Consider the following 16,262-nt stretch of genomic DNA (forward strand, 5'->3'; position numbering starts at 1 on the left):
ACTGTGTTTCTACCGCAGTACACAATTTACAATATGTCTGTGTTTATGTTTTGTGTTTTAATGGTAAATGCTGTATGTACTAGCGTGACGGGTGTATGAATACTTCTAACAAATCTAATTGACAACGGGTTGTACAGTACCAGAAGGATTGGACATGACATGATCAAAGCCCTCCTATAAGGTATTTACGGTATATAAGTGATAACGATTTGCCGAAGATAAAGACATTTTCTGTCAATCAGCGAAAATACCTGGCATTAGAACTTTGATATAGGACTTGCCTATTAAGAAAGAAAACATGAGAATATTAAGGATAATAATTAAGGAAATATTAATACTCGTATTTGTTAGATAATGGATATGACATGATTAGGACTTCTTCATTCACTGTTGTCTGTTCAGGATCGACATTTTCAATAGTTGTACAGTACCTTAACATGAACTCACGGGAATAAGGGAGCAATGGAAATATTATTTAAGAAGTATTTAAGAACATACTTCAGAATTTTAGCTTCGTTACACATTTAATAACTCAGAAAAAGTGGGAAAGATGAAAAGTGCTTGTGATAAACAGTACTTTCAAGTTCATTTGGAGTATTGCTCCTTGAACTGTACATAGTGGACAACGAGGAAAAGATTGAACGTCCGCTTGCTTTATACAAGCACATCTTGCTAACCCAAATGTAATTCAAAATTTGAATTACTACATCCTTTTCCAAACTTAAACGTATAATTTAACTTTGTTTCACCTTTTTCTAAAATAAATAGGAATATGTATTTTTATTTGCAAATAAATTCATTATTTTCAATTGTATTAAATTAAATAGCATGAGATTGATAACGACCTTCAGCAACTCCATACCTAGTATACATTTATTTTTTTGATACAAAACTACCTTTTCTGTTTCTTTTGATTAAGAGAACACATTATGTGATACTGAATATAAAAGGTAAAAAAATGTCAATGCATATATTATTACCTTTTTATTTCATGCTGTATACTTAATCAAAACAATAAAAGGTGACGTGAACGAAACGTTCTCATGCTAACAAACGTGAACGACGACAGGCTCCGAACTATACAGATATAATGCAGACAATTCTTTTACAAAAGCGCCATGATATGCCCAAGATAGCAATAACACACTGCTAGATACATGTATCATCTACTGCAAACCAATACAGATTGTCAGTGAAGTACAGCATACCAGTATATGTGTAATTTTCCTTTTCCTGAACGAAAAGACACAACAATAGCTAAATAAGAAAATGGACAGATAAATAAAGCAATCAATAAATGACACTCACATTCAGCAGTTCATAAAACCTGATTTCCTAGACGTCTCTACCAATGAAAAAAAAAGATTTATTTTACCAAAAACAATGTAACGAAAAGAAAAAGAGTCTTCAGCGATTTTGGTGTTCTAGAACCATTGTTTACAGTATGTGCTGAAATGTATCAAAAACAGAGATAAACTTGAAATCCAAAATACGTACGCATGAAGATCTATGGGAAATGCGTACAACCAAACGTACAGAGATGTTATCGAAAGTACTGCAGATGAAATAGAGATATGTCGCCTATTAGTTTACTTAATGTACTGTAACAAAAACTGACCTATAAAGATACTAACTACATCACTAAGATAAACTTATTATGGTGCTGTTCATACTCTTCCTGATTGGCTCATTAAGAATGCTATGCCGTACTTAACATTGTTGTTGTAGTGGTCGTTTTAATTGGAAAATAATTAAATAAAATTGTAACTCGATATCATGTAAATATGATAATTTGTAGTTGACAGGGGGTATGTTCCCTTGTTATTTATATTGTGTAGCTTTAATTTACACGAGTGGAAATTTGGGACGGAAACATGGAGAGGGGAAAAACTAAGCTGTTGGTCATTTGTATAGCCTTCATACACTTGTCGAACGCATCAGGTAAGAAGTGAGAAAGAGCTAGCTCCATCATGAACGTATCAGGTAAGAAGTGAGAAAGAGCTAGCTCCATCATGAACGTATCAGGTAAGAAGTGAGAAAGAGCTAGCTCCATCATGAACGTATCAGGTAAGAAGTGAGAAAGAGCTAGCTCCATCATGAACGTATCAGGTAAGAAGTGAGAAAGAGCTAGCTCCATCATGAACGTATCAGGTAAGAAGTGAGAAAGAGCTAGCTCCATCATGAACGTATCAGGTAAGAAGTGAGAAAGAGCTAGCTCCATCATGAACGTATCATGTAGTCATCTTTCTTTGTCAATGTATAGATAAATATTTAAAAGTAACCACACAAATTGCTGTAAACAGCAGTGCTCGATTTCTTTTTTTTTCATTTCTTTAAAAAAAAAAAAAAAACTCATAAAGACAATTAATGCACTTTTATTTTGTAAATGTCATTCAATTTTTAAACCAAAATGATAATTAATGTTATGCCCGATATACCGGTGGATTTGGCCGTCTGTTCTACAATAAGATTAATAGAAATCTCCAACCCGAGAGGTAATGTTTTTTTTGGTTGTCTAACCCGAGGCTCTGCCGAGGGTTAGACAACCAAAAAAATCACCCCGAGGGTTGGAGATTTCTCTGTTACACCCTCATGGTAGGGGATGATTATTTTCTCCTATCCTATTATTTCAGTCACAGCTCCACCGTTAGTAGTCTGCCATGTTTGTAAACAAAAAACACTTGTAGGGAATGCATATCGTCATTCACTTTTGATGACGTTACAATTACCGATGACGCATTTTAATGACGTCACAATTGAACACGTGCTAATCGGCACGAGGCTATCTCCCCCTAGGAGGTGACAAGCTGATTTTTCTCTGCTAAAACGGGAGAAAAACTCCTCCTGTAATGTTCCTTACGTTATTACCAGAGTTAAGGAATGAAAGTTAATTTTTCAACATTCATGAGGTCATAACAACATTGGCTTTGTGGACATATTCCATGAATCGCGTTAGCGATTCTTGGTAGATATGCCCAGAAAGCCAATGTTGTTATGACCTCATGAATGTTGATGAAATAAATTTCATTCCTTATATTTACAATTTTAAGTGCTTTGAAATTTCCGATGCAAGCATAAATAACAATAATTGCGGCAGTGTTTTTATATTTGTGCATGGGGCAACGCAGTAGAGAGAACAGCGTGTTTTTGCGCGAAAATGTAAAACTTCCGTTGGGGGGGGGGGGGGGGGGGGGGTCCTACCAACAGCATGGCAACAAAGCAAACAGAAAATAGTTATATTTTCAAATTTAATTTGTAGAACTTGCACACGTCGGATATTATTATCATGTACCTTACACACCTCATTTGAGAATTAAAATGAAGCCTATCATGTTTAATGTTAATCATATTAGCATAACTAAACTACACCTAGGGCTGTTTCACGGCGGACGTGTAACACGTACGCCCTGTGCTACGTCATTAAAATGTATCAATACGCAGTGATGAGGTCACCTGTGTTATGCAAAAATGAATGTCATTTTCGCCAATGGGTCCAAGCATACAGAATGTAAATATTCTGTGATAAACGTATTGGGTTTCTACTTCAGCTTTCATCTTCGACATATTTTTACAGCTTTAAACTTTCATTGCCTACTGTTATAAAATACTCAACGAGTGTTTTATTTACTTTGATGACATGCCCTCAAATCTTGATTATACACTGTGGCTTATTTACATTTTTAGCAAGAAATGTCAGGCTTGTTTTTAAAGCGAGCCTATTTTAAGTCAGCCTTGAAGTTATTGAAACAGAGTTTCTGCAGACGCATACTTTTCAAGACCTTCTTTTTTCATGGAAAATGTAATATTATACTAATAAAATTGAAATTTTATGTTTTCTTCTTTTCAAATTGCTGCAATAGTAAATCATGAAATGTGAAACTTACCTGTAAAACCTGTGTGGGTCGGAAGTAAAGGAAATGCATCCTACCTGGAATCCTATGTATATTTCAAGACCGGCCTAATATGGATAATCATTGAGATACATGTATGTTTGAATGTAAGGATCCAATGCTTATTTCCAAGGCCAAGATTTTAGAGTATATACCTTGACAAGATGCATTGGTTCTGGTACCATATATTACCATAGGCTTGTGCATTCACGTTGTGGTATACATTTTTTGTTTCTAGTTAGCTTTATATATTTCATAAATAATTACAAATTTTCATTGTACGAATAATCTCATATTATTATTTATAGTTACATATATGTTTTGGGATACTTCATCAAAACAAAACAAAAAGAGAAAATTTATATAATATCATTTCAAATAAATGACAAAACAATAATGTTTTGCATATAATACCTTACATATTTGTTTTTTTATTACAAATTGAAAATAACACCTTGGATGTGCAATTGTTTGACACAAAGAAATCGATATGATTTAATTATCAATTATGTTCTATATCAGAAAACATCAATAAAGGTCAGCCAGCCTGATATAGTTTAACTATTGAGTATATTCTATTTCAGAAAACCTAAGTAGAGGTAAGCCTACAAAGTGATTTATACAATTTTATTATTAATTATGGTCTTTTTCAGAAAATTTAAGCAGAGGCAAGCCTACAAACATGAGCAGCATCTATGGTACATGGTCAAGTGATTTAGCTGTTGATGGATGTAAAAATCAAAACGTTTTTAGGAGCTGTTGTATGCATACAAGTGATCAAGGTCTTTTAGAAGCTTGGTGGTGGGTGGATTTAGAGGAACCAATCGCTGTAGGAAACGTCCTCATTTATTATAGAGGTATGTGTATAGTTTGAAAAATGAGCTGATCGTACTTTTAAGTATATAAAGTTTATTTTAAAAACAAAATTTTAAAACATTCTCCAACTTACATTAAATAATCTTCCTAATACGTATGGAAGCCCAAAGAGGGTATCAATGTAGGAGGAAACCCGAGTACCAGGAGAAAAACTACATTATCGGGCAGGTAACCAAATACCATTGAACGTCTGATCGTGGAATCAAAACCGTCGTAGTGAAAGGCGAGTGTTATATCTACTGTGCTCTCATCCCCAAGCACAGCCTACTGATTTAAATTTGGCTTATACATGTGTGTTTTTTCCCTAAATTATTTTTACACTGACTGAAACGTAATATTTTCTTGTGATAGGTGCCACTTGCTTCAAAAAATGGTCACGCTCTTGAGCACTTGACTTTGTTTCCCTTGTTTCAGAAAATGTCTACGTTTTGGAGCACTTGGCTTTGTTTCCCTTGTTTCAGAAAATGTCCGTATCACCTTAAGGTTTCCGATTTATCCATGTCGATTGAAAATGCGTATAATATTTTATTTTTTTTTACTTCCTAAAGTCTTATCTTACTCACCATATTATGACATACTATTTTTAAGGTCAATCTGCCGCACATGGTCAACGTACCTGTCTATGTTTAAATGTTTATCATCTTCCTTTTTGTTACTTACATTAATTGAAATTGAACACTAATAATTCTACTTTATTGGGGGTAGGGGCTATTGTTGAAATATAGTTAATATTATATTGTTTTCATAGTTGATCTACAAAGAAAAAAGAAGCATAACACAGCAATATCATAATTCGATAATAGCATTTTACTTATATGAACGACAAGATTAACCGTAGAGTAATTATGATTACACGAATTTTTAATCATTCAAACAACTTGAAAAATTTCATAAAACTACATCAAATACAGTTTATTTTTGAATACACGTTTAAAAACAAATCACAATTCATCATATGCATATCATACTGATTAAGAGATATTTTTTAAGTAACACGTTTCTTTTTGTTTTGATTAGACGGATGGATACATCGTTTAGGAGGCTACGAAATCATTCTGTCAAATACTAGTGAATGGGCACAAGGTGATCGTTGCTACATTGACAAGTCCCCTTCAAAATGTTCATTGCCGAGCCTACAGAACAACACATGTCAAGGAGTCGCCCAGTTTCTGACTATTTACGTTGACCGCCGAGTAAAGCTGCGAAGCTGGTACTCACGTGCTGCCATTCTAGAGCTGTGTGAAATCGAGGTCTACGGTAATCAACTTTACATAATTAGTAACAAAGACATAACGATAAACCTATGGATTATAAACATACAACATATGTTTACATATATATTATGTTATCATATATAGGATTTGGACGTAACGATATGTTTACATCAAATTTCATTCCATTTACAACTCTGAAATGTGGAATATTATTTATTCTTTTAATGTGTTATTTTGACCATATGGAGAAATGTTAAATGTGTTTTTGGACAAATATCACTGTTACTTATTTACAACATTCAAAAAATAATTGCTTTTTTACTTTTAATAAACACCGTAAGCCTTACGTTTTTACCACAGCAGGACTCGATAAATGTATCTTCAGCGTCCTAGTCCTTTGTACTCACCATCTGGAGAATCTTCAGTACTTACGATTTATTGAGGTGGACTATTTACTGGAGTAACACACATTCAATTCATTGATAAGCATTCAATACAACTTAAATAGGTTAAACTGTTGTTGCTGATGTTGAACAGGTTGTCCGGTAGGTTATTACGGGACTGGTAACTGTAACTCGTCCTGTGACGTTAGCTGCGTTGACAGAAACTGCCACCCTTCCACTGGTATATGTCTCCGTAAGTATGTTTGCTATTTTAGTTTTGAGCTGTATGCACGATGTAACACTTTCAGCGTACACTATTACTACACATTGAAGGACCAATTATCGTCTTGTAATGCGGCATTCAGAGCGATGACTAAAATCGTAAGAATCTTACGAAGGGCATATGAACTGAACCCAAAGAGCCACACTTCATTACAAAGTCTACAGGAATTGAACAATTCCGGACGTTGCCTTTTGTATAATATCAACCAATTCTGATATGCTTATTTTGTTGTTGTAAAATGGATAGTCTGTAAATTATCTTCACAAAAACAAAAATGTTCTAAACGTAATCATTGACGCAGATTATTGTACGAAATATACATAATATATTCTCCTTCGAAATATACATCTAAAATATCGATATAATCCAACGTTTTCACTAGTGCACATATGAAGCAATGCATGCCATCCCATCAAAATGCCGATTTATCCATGAAATAAGGTCATAAATTCTACAGAACATATCGTTTGGTTATAAAGGCATTTTCTTAATCCATCCACCCAAGGCTGTAGTCCTGGGTATTACAAAGATGGACAAGGGTGTTCCGAATGCAAGCAGCACTGTCCTGGCGTCTGTGATGGCGAAACAGGTGTTTGTGCACGTAAGTACGAGTGAGAAAATAATCTGAAAATATTTTGAAATATTTTATGTTTTGATTGGTTAGATTGTTTTAAATAACACTTACATAGTTATAAACTACACGAACATTTTTTTAAATAAAAATGTTTATGTAATCCTTAAACAAATATGCAAAACAGGGTATTAAATCTTACAGGTTATATATTAATTTGTTTTGTAGCAATCTGTAATTAGAAACGAGAGTGAACGAACAATATGTACATTTTGGTTGGCTTAATTTGATTTATTAATGAATAAATATCAATATTATATGTGATATGGATTTGTAAGCATGTTATTGACGAGAATTATTTTCTCGAATCAGACGAATCAGAAATACGAAATATCGTGAGATTCGTTTTTCCAGATTGCCCTGAAGGAACATTCGGTGACTTTTGTAAACCATGCCCCTCTGAATGTGCTAGTGGCAGCTGTGCCAAGAAAAGAGGACATTGTGAAAAAGGTGATGACAAAACACGAACAAATTATATTTAAATACTTTCAAAATGTATAAATAATCCAGTACTAGGCGTATTTCTTACAATGGAATCAGTATATAACTATAAGTAGGGCACAGCATTGAAATCTGGTAGGGTTACCTTGGCTTGTAAGCAAGTTTAGTTCCTGTTTCAAGCAATATTGGTCAAGGACACAGTGATATTTTTGAATTTGGTATTTGGTAAACAGGTCATGATGACCAAAGAGAATGTGTTTTTTCAGAAAAAAACTTTACAATACACCGTACATTACAGGTTGTGTAACAGGCAAGTTTGGTGCACACTGTAACAAGACTTGTCCAGAAAACTGCAGGAATGGCATGTGTGAACAAACAGTGGGCACTTGTGCCGGTGAATATAAACATTTTATTTTCTAAAATAATCTCATATAGTTGGTACAAATCTGACGTTTCGCTTTGGGAACAATAATCGTTCATAGAATATAGCGGACATGTTTATATATGGTATCGTTTTGCTACACGACCATACGCATGTCAAAACTACGGGTTTGTTTTCTCTTGAGAATCCAAAGTTCATGAATTACCGAATTCTACATGTATGTCTTGTTTTCAATATTTAAAAAATGTCAAGAAATGTGTATGAATATCAACAAACAGGTGGGGGTTTTATTATCTTTTTTTTTCAATTTTAAGCTTAATACACAATTACGTGTCTGTTTTCTAATATACAGCTTTTAAATTTTGTTTTGCTAGAGTTGAATACTAAGGTAACGGAAGATCTTAATGACGTTGTATAAAACAGTCGTACAAAGTACATATTTTATTTTTACTCCTGAGATAGAAAACAACGTACCAAATGCGCTTACCTGCTAGGCATGTAGCGCTAACAGGTGAGTCAGGATGTTAGCAAACAAAATATGTTGAGGAAAGTTAACCAAGGTAAATAATTTTATTAAACTTATGATAGTCTGGTTTTCATTTGAACTAATTCGAAGGCTTTTTACTCATGATAGCATGCTACGGGAAATATATTGTGGCTTCAGGCCTCTTTGTTAGAAGAAGATGTTTATAGATTTAAGCAGATTTGTACTACTAGTATGTAACTAGGGTAAAAGATTTGGCAAACCAGATACCCATTCACTCCAGAATATTCTTGGTATCATTAACCTATGCCTTTATGGCAATAAAGAAAATTTTGCTTACTATATAATGTCACGAGACCCTGGACAAATGGCGGAAGAACAGCAACACCAAGCCGTTTTATAAGTTTACAGGCTTTGTGCCAGATGGAGTAATGACCTAGCTAATGCGAAACATTTGTGTTGTAAGGAAGACTTACGTACACATGTAATCAAAACCTAAAGAGAGATTACTATAAAACAAATCTCCCAAGTGATATCATTTTGCAAACATAATCAATACTATCTTCATTAATGAAAATGAAGCTTTGTCTCCAAGCCCAATCCCCCATATTTCAGAGGTAAAACTGTTGCTTAACTAGGATTTTTACTATTTAAAGATTGTAAGCATGGTAAATACGGATTCACCTGTGAGGAATCGTGTCCTGGCTGTTGTGAAGGAAGGCATTGTCTACAAGCTGATGGAACGTGCGCAGGTATCAACATTCAGAATATACAGTGACGTGATCTAGTGACTTGTTCGAACAGTATTTCATGTAATAACACATACATACTTCAGCAAACACAAACGTATCCACAACGCATACAAGAAAACAGGAATGGAAGTCAAGTGTGATATTTATATTTTGAAAATGGTATTTTGGCATTAACGAAAACAATACGATATTCTACTTAAATAATTTCACAGTGTAACATGTCCATGAAAGCAAACTGGTCGAAATAGTTAATTTTAATTTAAATGTTATTATTGCACCAATAGTAGTTTTATTTAGTGTATCAGAATGTGCTATATACTAGCATTATTTGAGATATCAATGACGGATCTTGACGCTGTTTAACTTACCGTTTTGTAATGCCTAAGTTGTCCAAATCATATCCCTTAGGGAATTTTCGGAAATAAGTTCACATCATCCACTGGTATTTTTTTATTGTGGTTAATTGTTAAAATCACCCCCTATTTTTCTTGGTGATAAGTTAAATCATCCATTTTTTTCTCTCAATAATAAGTTAAATAAATAAATTAACGTCATTCCTTGGTTTCTTCTAGTGATAAGTTAACATCATCCCCTGCTTTCCCTCGGTATGAAAAGTTATATTTATTTCCCCTTGGTTTCGTCCTCGGTATTTATTTGGTATGTTGCCGTCGAAATTTGTTTTATCATTGCGTGTTGACATTGAATTGTTTGTTGGTCTTCTGGTTTCATTTAGATATTTACAGATGTACTTTCTGTTTTTTGCAGAAAAAGCAGAATGTAACGACTGCTCCGCGTTGAAAGTGGTTTTCCCTGTCCTGTTGGCCTTCGTTATAGTAGTGTGCGCTTTCATTATTATTCGGTATGTCAGAGATATCTTAACAATCAAACATGATATTAATATTGTTTTCCTATGCAATAGAGGATAGTAAAGGTATACATGGTGAATTCTTATAGTGTATTAACTAGAGCGTATCTTCGCACTCTTTTTTAACAATGCCTATTGATGAATTTGTATTATTACTGGCTTTCTTTATAAATGTATATTAAGCATATTTTATACTGTTTTCCTCCTAGAATAATGAAACGTAATACGACAATTGTTTTTGTCGTACAACTGCTAACTGTTCACGCAATAACCAAGTGTTTGCTACACTACGACTGTTGATTGGTCACTATGATAAAGAAAGCACGATGTTCGTTTGCCAGCTGCTAGGCCTAAATGATATTGGGAAACAGTTCCTCTCGTGGGCCCCACCCCCTTGGGAAAATAGTTTTTACTGTCGATGAAAAGGCATTAAACAACTGTATGCTGTGATTTGGTCGAACTTTTGTGACTAATATAATTATATTTTCTTAACTTAATGTTTTGTTAATTTCTGCATTATATTTTTATACTTGTTATTGAATATTTTTTATCTTTGGGTCCTACAAAGGCGGGGACGTAAGAGTGATGCTGTGGTTTTTTTTTTTTTTTATTACACATCCATAAAAGAAATCATGAACTTTGAACAAAAGTTAGTCCCATCGCATATCACGTGAAATAGATGAAGTGGCGTTAAGCGCGATTTGAAAAGATATATCTAGATGTCATCACCAAACACTGAACTAAAATAAACTTACGTGATATTACTAATGTTTTTGCAGGATGAAGCAAAGATACACCGGAACTTGCGGTCCAGCAAAGCTAAAAGGTAACATTCGAGTCAATACTTTTTCGATTATGTATGCATTTTATTCATGAGCAGAGATTAACTTTGTACTTTTGCTAATATTTGTGATTGCCATTTTCGGGATTTTCAGTTAAAAGTGAACGACAAACCATCACCAGATGTTAGTACATAGATCGGTGAAAAGACCTATTGGAATTGTTATGTTTCTTGTCATTCTTCTTCTTCTTATTATTATTATTCCTCTTCCCTGATGTTGTGGCCTACTAATCTTTTGATTGGTAGCAGATGTGTTTAACAGTCTTATAAGTATATTGGAGGCCAAGGTCAAAAGGTGTCATTGCAACATTTTCAAGTAGGTCAAAAATTCAATATGGCCGCCATGACGTCATAGGTTGAAATCTTAAAATGGCCACAACTCAAAAAGTGTTGATTGTACAGCAGTCATGACATTATATTATTTGTAGATATTTTTAGGGCTTATCTTTTTTTTTATTACATGTTAATACAAAAAAGGTCAAATAAAAATCCTCGCTGTTAGGTCAAATGTCACTATTTTTTTTAAATCGATGCAGTATGTCATTCCGATAAATCTGATGTCTTCAGGTTTTTTATAACGTTTTCCGTTTGCACTGTACCCAATATTGAAAATTTCCTATGATCTTTTTGAAATGCCGACAATATGTTTAACTCAATTTTCTCTCCAATATCTGTGAGATATTTTTCTAATTACTCATCGCATAAAAGTTTCTCCAGATAGTGTTTCAAAGGTTAGGTTCTTGACATCTTGAGAAAACAAAATGACCACCATGACGTCATACCCGTTTTTACAATAATTACCATAACTCATTAATGGCTGAACATATAAAGTTCATATTTGTATAGGTTTTTAACACTAACAAATAAAAACTTTTTATCGGGAAACATTTTTGTGTACAACGTCAACTTTCAGTTTCGGCTTTGATCAAGTTTCAAAAGTGCTATTTTGGGTAACGCATTTAAAAAAGCTTCCCTTTAAGTTCTAGGAGGTCTTGTGTATTTATATTTCATATACAAGGTGCTCAGGTTATTGGCTATCAAGTTTGTGAAAATAGTTGACCTTGACCTACTTTCAAAACGTAATAGGGGTCAAATGTCTAAAAATCGTATACGGCCTTTTCTCAATAACCAAGAGGCATAGAGCGATGATATTTGCTCAGTAGCATACTGCTTTCAATTGCTATTTATTGCAATAAAAAAAAGTTTGTGAAAATAGTTGATCTTGACCTACTTTCAAGGCCATAGGGGTCAAATGTCTAAAAATCTGTATACGACCCTTCTCAATAACCAAGAGACCAAGGGCGATGATATTTGCTCAGTAGCATAGAAAACATTACCTTTAGTTCAGGTTTAGTATAGGTGAAAAGCCCGTCAAATTGTAAGCCAATAATTTCTAGTTGATTGATTGTTATTATTACTTCAATCACATATATATGTCACTTTCGATCAAAACTTTCTGGCTTAGCCATTCATGGGCCTAACGAAAGGCTAAGCTCGCAAGCTTGGATCAGGAGTGACTGCTATTATTTATCCAAATTCATAATAGTATTTTACATTGATTGATCCCGTGTCTTCTATGCTAAATGGTGCATTAGAAATGCTGAAAGATCCGGAAATTTCATTACTATTGCGTTTCTCTCTATCTGGCAGAACCGTTCTATGCTGACAACAAAAGCAACATTGAATTGGAGCAACCGAACGTTTACAGCAATTCTGGGGCTGTGGATTAGACTGTTGCTCAGGTGAAAATGGTGCTTGCGTCGCCATTGTTACATATATTTGTACTATTTTAAAAACTGTATATTCATATGTTAATGAAAATATAAAATTGATCATGATGAACATGTAAACTTTATTTCGAGGTTATAGAAAATCAGTCTTCATGGTGATAATGTCCAGGTTTACTGTGATTTATATGACATAAAATGCATGACTGTAGTGAAATGTTTAAAATGATGTAGTTTAGCGCGAGCGAAAAGCTCATTATGCAATACGAAAGCTTAATTAAGTTGCAACATATGACATCAAACATGAAGAGGAAATAGGTTCATGTAATGAGGTATGAGATATTTATCATAAATGGAAAGTGCTGCGTAGGCTTCTATGACGTAAATTTGACAATGTATGTTTTGATATGAAACATCTGGAGAAGTTTACAAGTAACAAATAACTTTTCTTCAAGCATGAATAGCGACGCTTATGTGTGTTGACTGGCTGTAGATATGAATGACATACTTGTTTTTACAAGGAAGTGTTTCGTTTCCTGTTTATTGAACACGAACTGTAACACTATATGTTGCACGCAATGATCGTGTGGTGAGCATATATTTTTAATCTGATCAAATGATAAAACGGTTCCGGGTCTTATGCTAATTCTTTAATTTAGTATTGCATACACATCGTAACATCAGATTGATACATTACTTCCCTGTTTACTTCATGAATAGTGTTAGTGTCCACCTATCAGGCTGGGAGAGAGCAAAGAGGGACGAACTTACCTTTGATACTTTGTTTTGTATAGCAAACTTATATTTGTGTAACGCATCGGGTAAGCTAATCATAGAGTGTGTAGGTTAAATAACACATCCAAAGCTTGAAAATATCAAATATTCTTCTATTTATTCCTTGTTCGATGTAATTTTTTAATATGTTTACAAGTATAAAATTATACCCAGAATTTAAAATTTCGATTTTTTATTCAAAAATATGAATGCAAGTATTTAAGGTGCTATATTTACTGTATGACATTTATTTATTTCTGTATATATTCATTAATTGATAAATTTTCATATGAATGATATCGTGATATATATTGAAGGACGATAACGTCAAAATGCTCTGACAACCAATGTTGATAACTGCAACCAAGTGTTGTATGATGATTGTTCAGGAAACAATTGTTCTTCAATGATACCAGGACTTGTTTGTTATGTTTGTATTGTGTATGTTGAAGGAAAAGTGAAGATTGAAAAACACTTGCCAATTACTTGAATCTTTGTATGTGATTAAGATATTCGCTAATTATGTATACTTATGTTTTATTGGCTGCAGTTGTACGATAATAAAAAGGCACCACATGGAATTAACTATATGACGTATTATTATTGTTGCAATTTAGTCTTTTCACCTATTTTTTCTACATATGTTTGCAAAATCAATCAGTGTAATATACTGTTATAAAAGGAAGTTTGGAAGTATTGACCATGAAATTTCGGATAATCTTTTCTTTCTTTAACAACCACATAATTGATACAATGAAATAGTTGCGATTATTTCCCCTTACACAACAACTTCGTGTTCCTAAGGGAAATAACTCTGTAATGTTCATGGTCCATTCAGCCTGGAAACAATTTATACTATCCCAAGTAAATAAAATATGACGCCTTTGATGAAGTGATGCATTTTATATTGCTTTACGTATATTAGCCTGTTCTTACTGTGGGGCATGTGCTAACAGGGTAAACATTTTGCACTTTGAAGGAATTTGAAGTCTTGCTGCAGCTCTATTTACAATAAGTCTACAATAAGAAAGTATCTGATAACTGATAACCAAACAAACAGCCAGACTTCGGAATGATTGTTTAGTTAACACATGAATACACTTGATACAGTGATAGCTAATTTTAATATGTAGATATTTATGTACACTTAGTGAATGTTAACTGTGATCGGAAGGATTTTTTTTCGCTTTGGTGTAGACTGTGAGCTAATGGAAAACAACGTGGAACTACTTCACGAACAACTGAAGTATGTCCCCTATTTGAGTCACTGATAGCGGAATTCTACCCCGGAGCGTATGGATGTAATTGAGATTTATGTTTGATTTGTTTTAATGCCGGTCGACCCATTATGTTAGTGGATACAGATGCTAGCAGTTTTTTTCGTCGGTCTTATATATTTTTTAAACATTATTGTCATTGTTTTCTTGCTTTCTTTCGTTAACAGTTAAATAAAATACACAAAGTAACAGAAAAGGTGTAATTGTGATCAATTGTCAACTGTGCAAGGACAATGGAAGGTTTTGATGAAGGATGATGTCGATTATAACAACAGGTCGCTATGTACAATTGATACAATTTGAATACACCTAAAGAATAAACATGCTTCCTTTCTTTATATCGAATGGTCGATAAATTTAGCTATTAAGTCAAAGATGTATTTATTAAATCGTATGTTTACGTCAAAACTAACATTTCTTATTCGTTGACTCATCTATTTATGTTCAATTTCACTGGTATTCAGAATGTCTTGAATGTTACCCATGATGCTTTTTATACTTCGAATAGTGACATATTGCCTAAAATCAAAGGGTAAAATCGTTGGCATATACACATAGTGAATGTTACAGTTACAACCGCATCCTCACTTGTTTCAATCTTTCGAACAATTACATAAGAAAACAATAACAAGAGCGTACCCAAGTGCCAGTAATACAAGAGGTCGAACTCAAAATCAATTAAAACTAGGGCAGAATACGATTAAATAAATAAAAACAAATATACAACATTCGATATAGCACCCTATATAGCTAACATAAGCCATTCTAAGGCGCTTTACAGTACATAGATATACAATTTTATACAGTCAATACGATTAGCATATAGATTAATCAATACAATATTGAGGACTTCGCAGGAGCTTCCTTATCAGGTGCTAACTACCAGTCCTATGCCACCTGGCTAATATCTCCCTATGTGTGTATGCCAGTGTGTGTGCTGGAGATGTATTGTGTTGTGTTTGTAGTGGGACCGTGCTTCCAACGGTATTTTTTATAGTACCACCTCACTTGAATGCTACAGCACAGATACCGCAACACCCACCCCAGATCATTTTTAATCCACCTGGGTTGTTATAGTTGTGTGGGCAGGAGAAAAATACTTTCTCTGAATATTCCATGCGTACGGCGACTTCGGGGATCGAACCCCAGCCGCCTGCTTGGAAGGCTCCACCAATCCGCCCACAATTAAAGGAAATAGTTACATTGAGACCCTTTAAAAAGATCAAGGAGAATCAGACCAGGTGTTCCGGAAGGCTGAGCGTCTTTGCTTCATCGATGAAACATGCCATGTAAATCTAAGTTAAATCTAAGAATGTCACGTCCTTATATTCGGGAACTCGGGTAGCGACAACAAAACCACAAGGCAGTCTAACGCAATACAATGGTGTGTGAACGGCTAGACTGGTTTTGTTATATTTAAAGAGTAACAAACATATTTACGA

The 16,262-nt window shown here is 34.0% G+C and overlaps 1 protein-coding gene across 1 annotated transcript; it reads left to right on the forward strand.

The window, feature by feature from the left end:
- Positions 1-1,792: 1,792 nt before the first annotated feature.
- LOC110443701 (cell death abnormality protein 1-like) lies at positions 1,793-14,478 on the forward strand. Its single transcript, XM_021488083.1, has 11 exons — positions 1,793-1,941; positions 4,544-4,747; positions 5,784-6,023; positions 6,518-6,616; positions 7,152-7,247; positions 7,632-7,727; positions 8,017-8,112; positions 9,241-9,336; positions 10,102-10,195; positions 10,981-11,027; positions 12,693-14,478. The coding sequence occupies exons 1-11, from the start codon at positions 1,875-1,877 to the stop codon at positions 12,770-12,772; spliced, it is 1,215 nt and encodes a 404-aa protein (XP_021343758.1). The 5' UTR covers positions 1,793-1,874; the 3' UTR covers positions 12,773-14,478.
- Positions 14,479-16,262: the final 1,784 nt, after the last annotated feature.

This window comes from Mizuhopecten yessoensis, unplaced genomic scaffold (genome assembly GCF_002113885.1).
Source record: "Mizuhopecten yessoensis strain PY_sf001 unplaced genomic scaffold, ASM211388v2 scaffold716357, whole genome shotgun sequence".
Taxonomy (NCBI): Eukaryota; Metazoa; Mollusca; class Bivalvia; order Pectinida; family Pectinidae; genus Mizuhopecten; species Mizuhopecten yessoensis.

What these genes read in the sequence shown, in the direction of transcription:
- LOC110443701 (XM_021488083.1), top strand. Translation starts at nt 1,875, where the DNA reads ATGGAGAGGGGAAAAACTAAGCTGTTGGTCATTTGTATAGCCTTCATA. An exon ending in CGTCCTCATTTATTATAGAG is followed by an intron (nt 4,748 to 5,783) that starts GTATGTGTATAG and finishes TGTTTTGATTAG; the next exon opens with ACGGATGGATACATCGTTTA. An exon ending in AGCTGATGGAACGTGCGCAG is followed by an intron (nt 9,337 to 10,101) that starts GTATCAACATTC and finishes TGTTTTTTGCAG; the next exon opens with AAAAAGCAGAATGTAACGAC.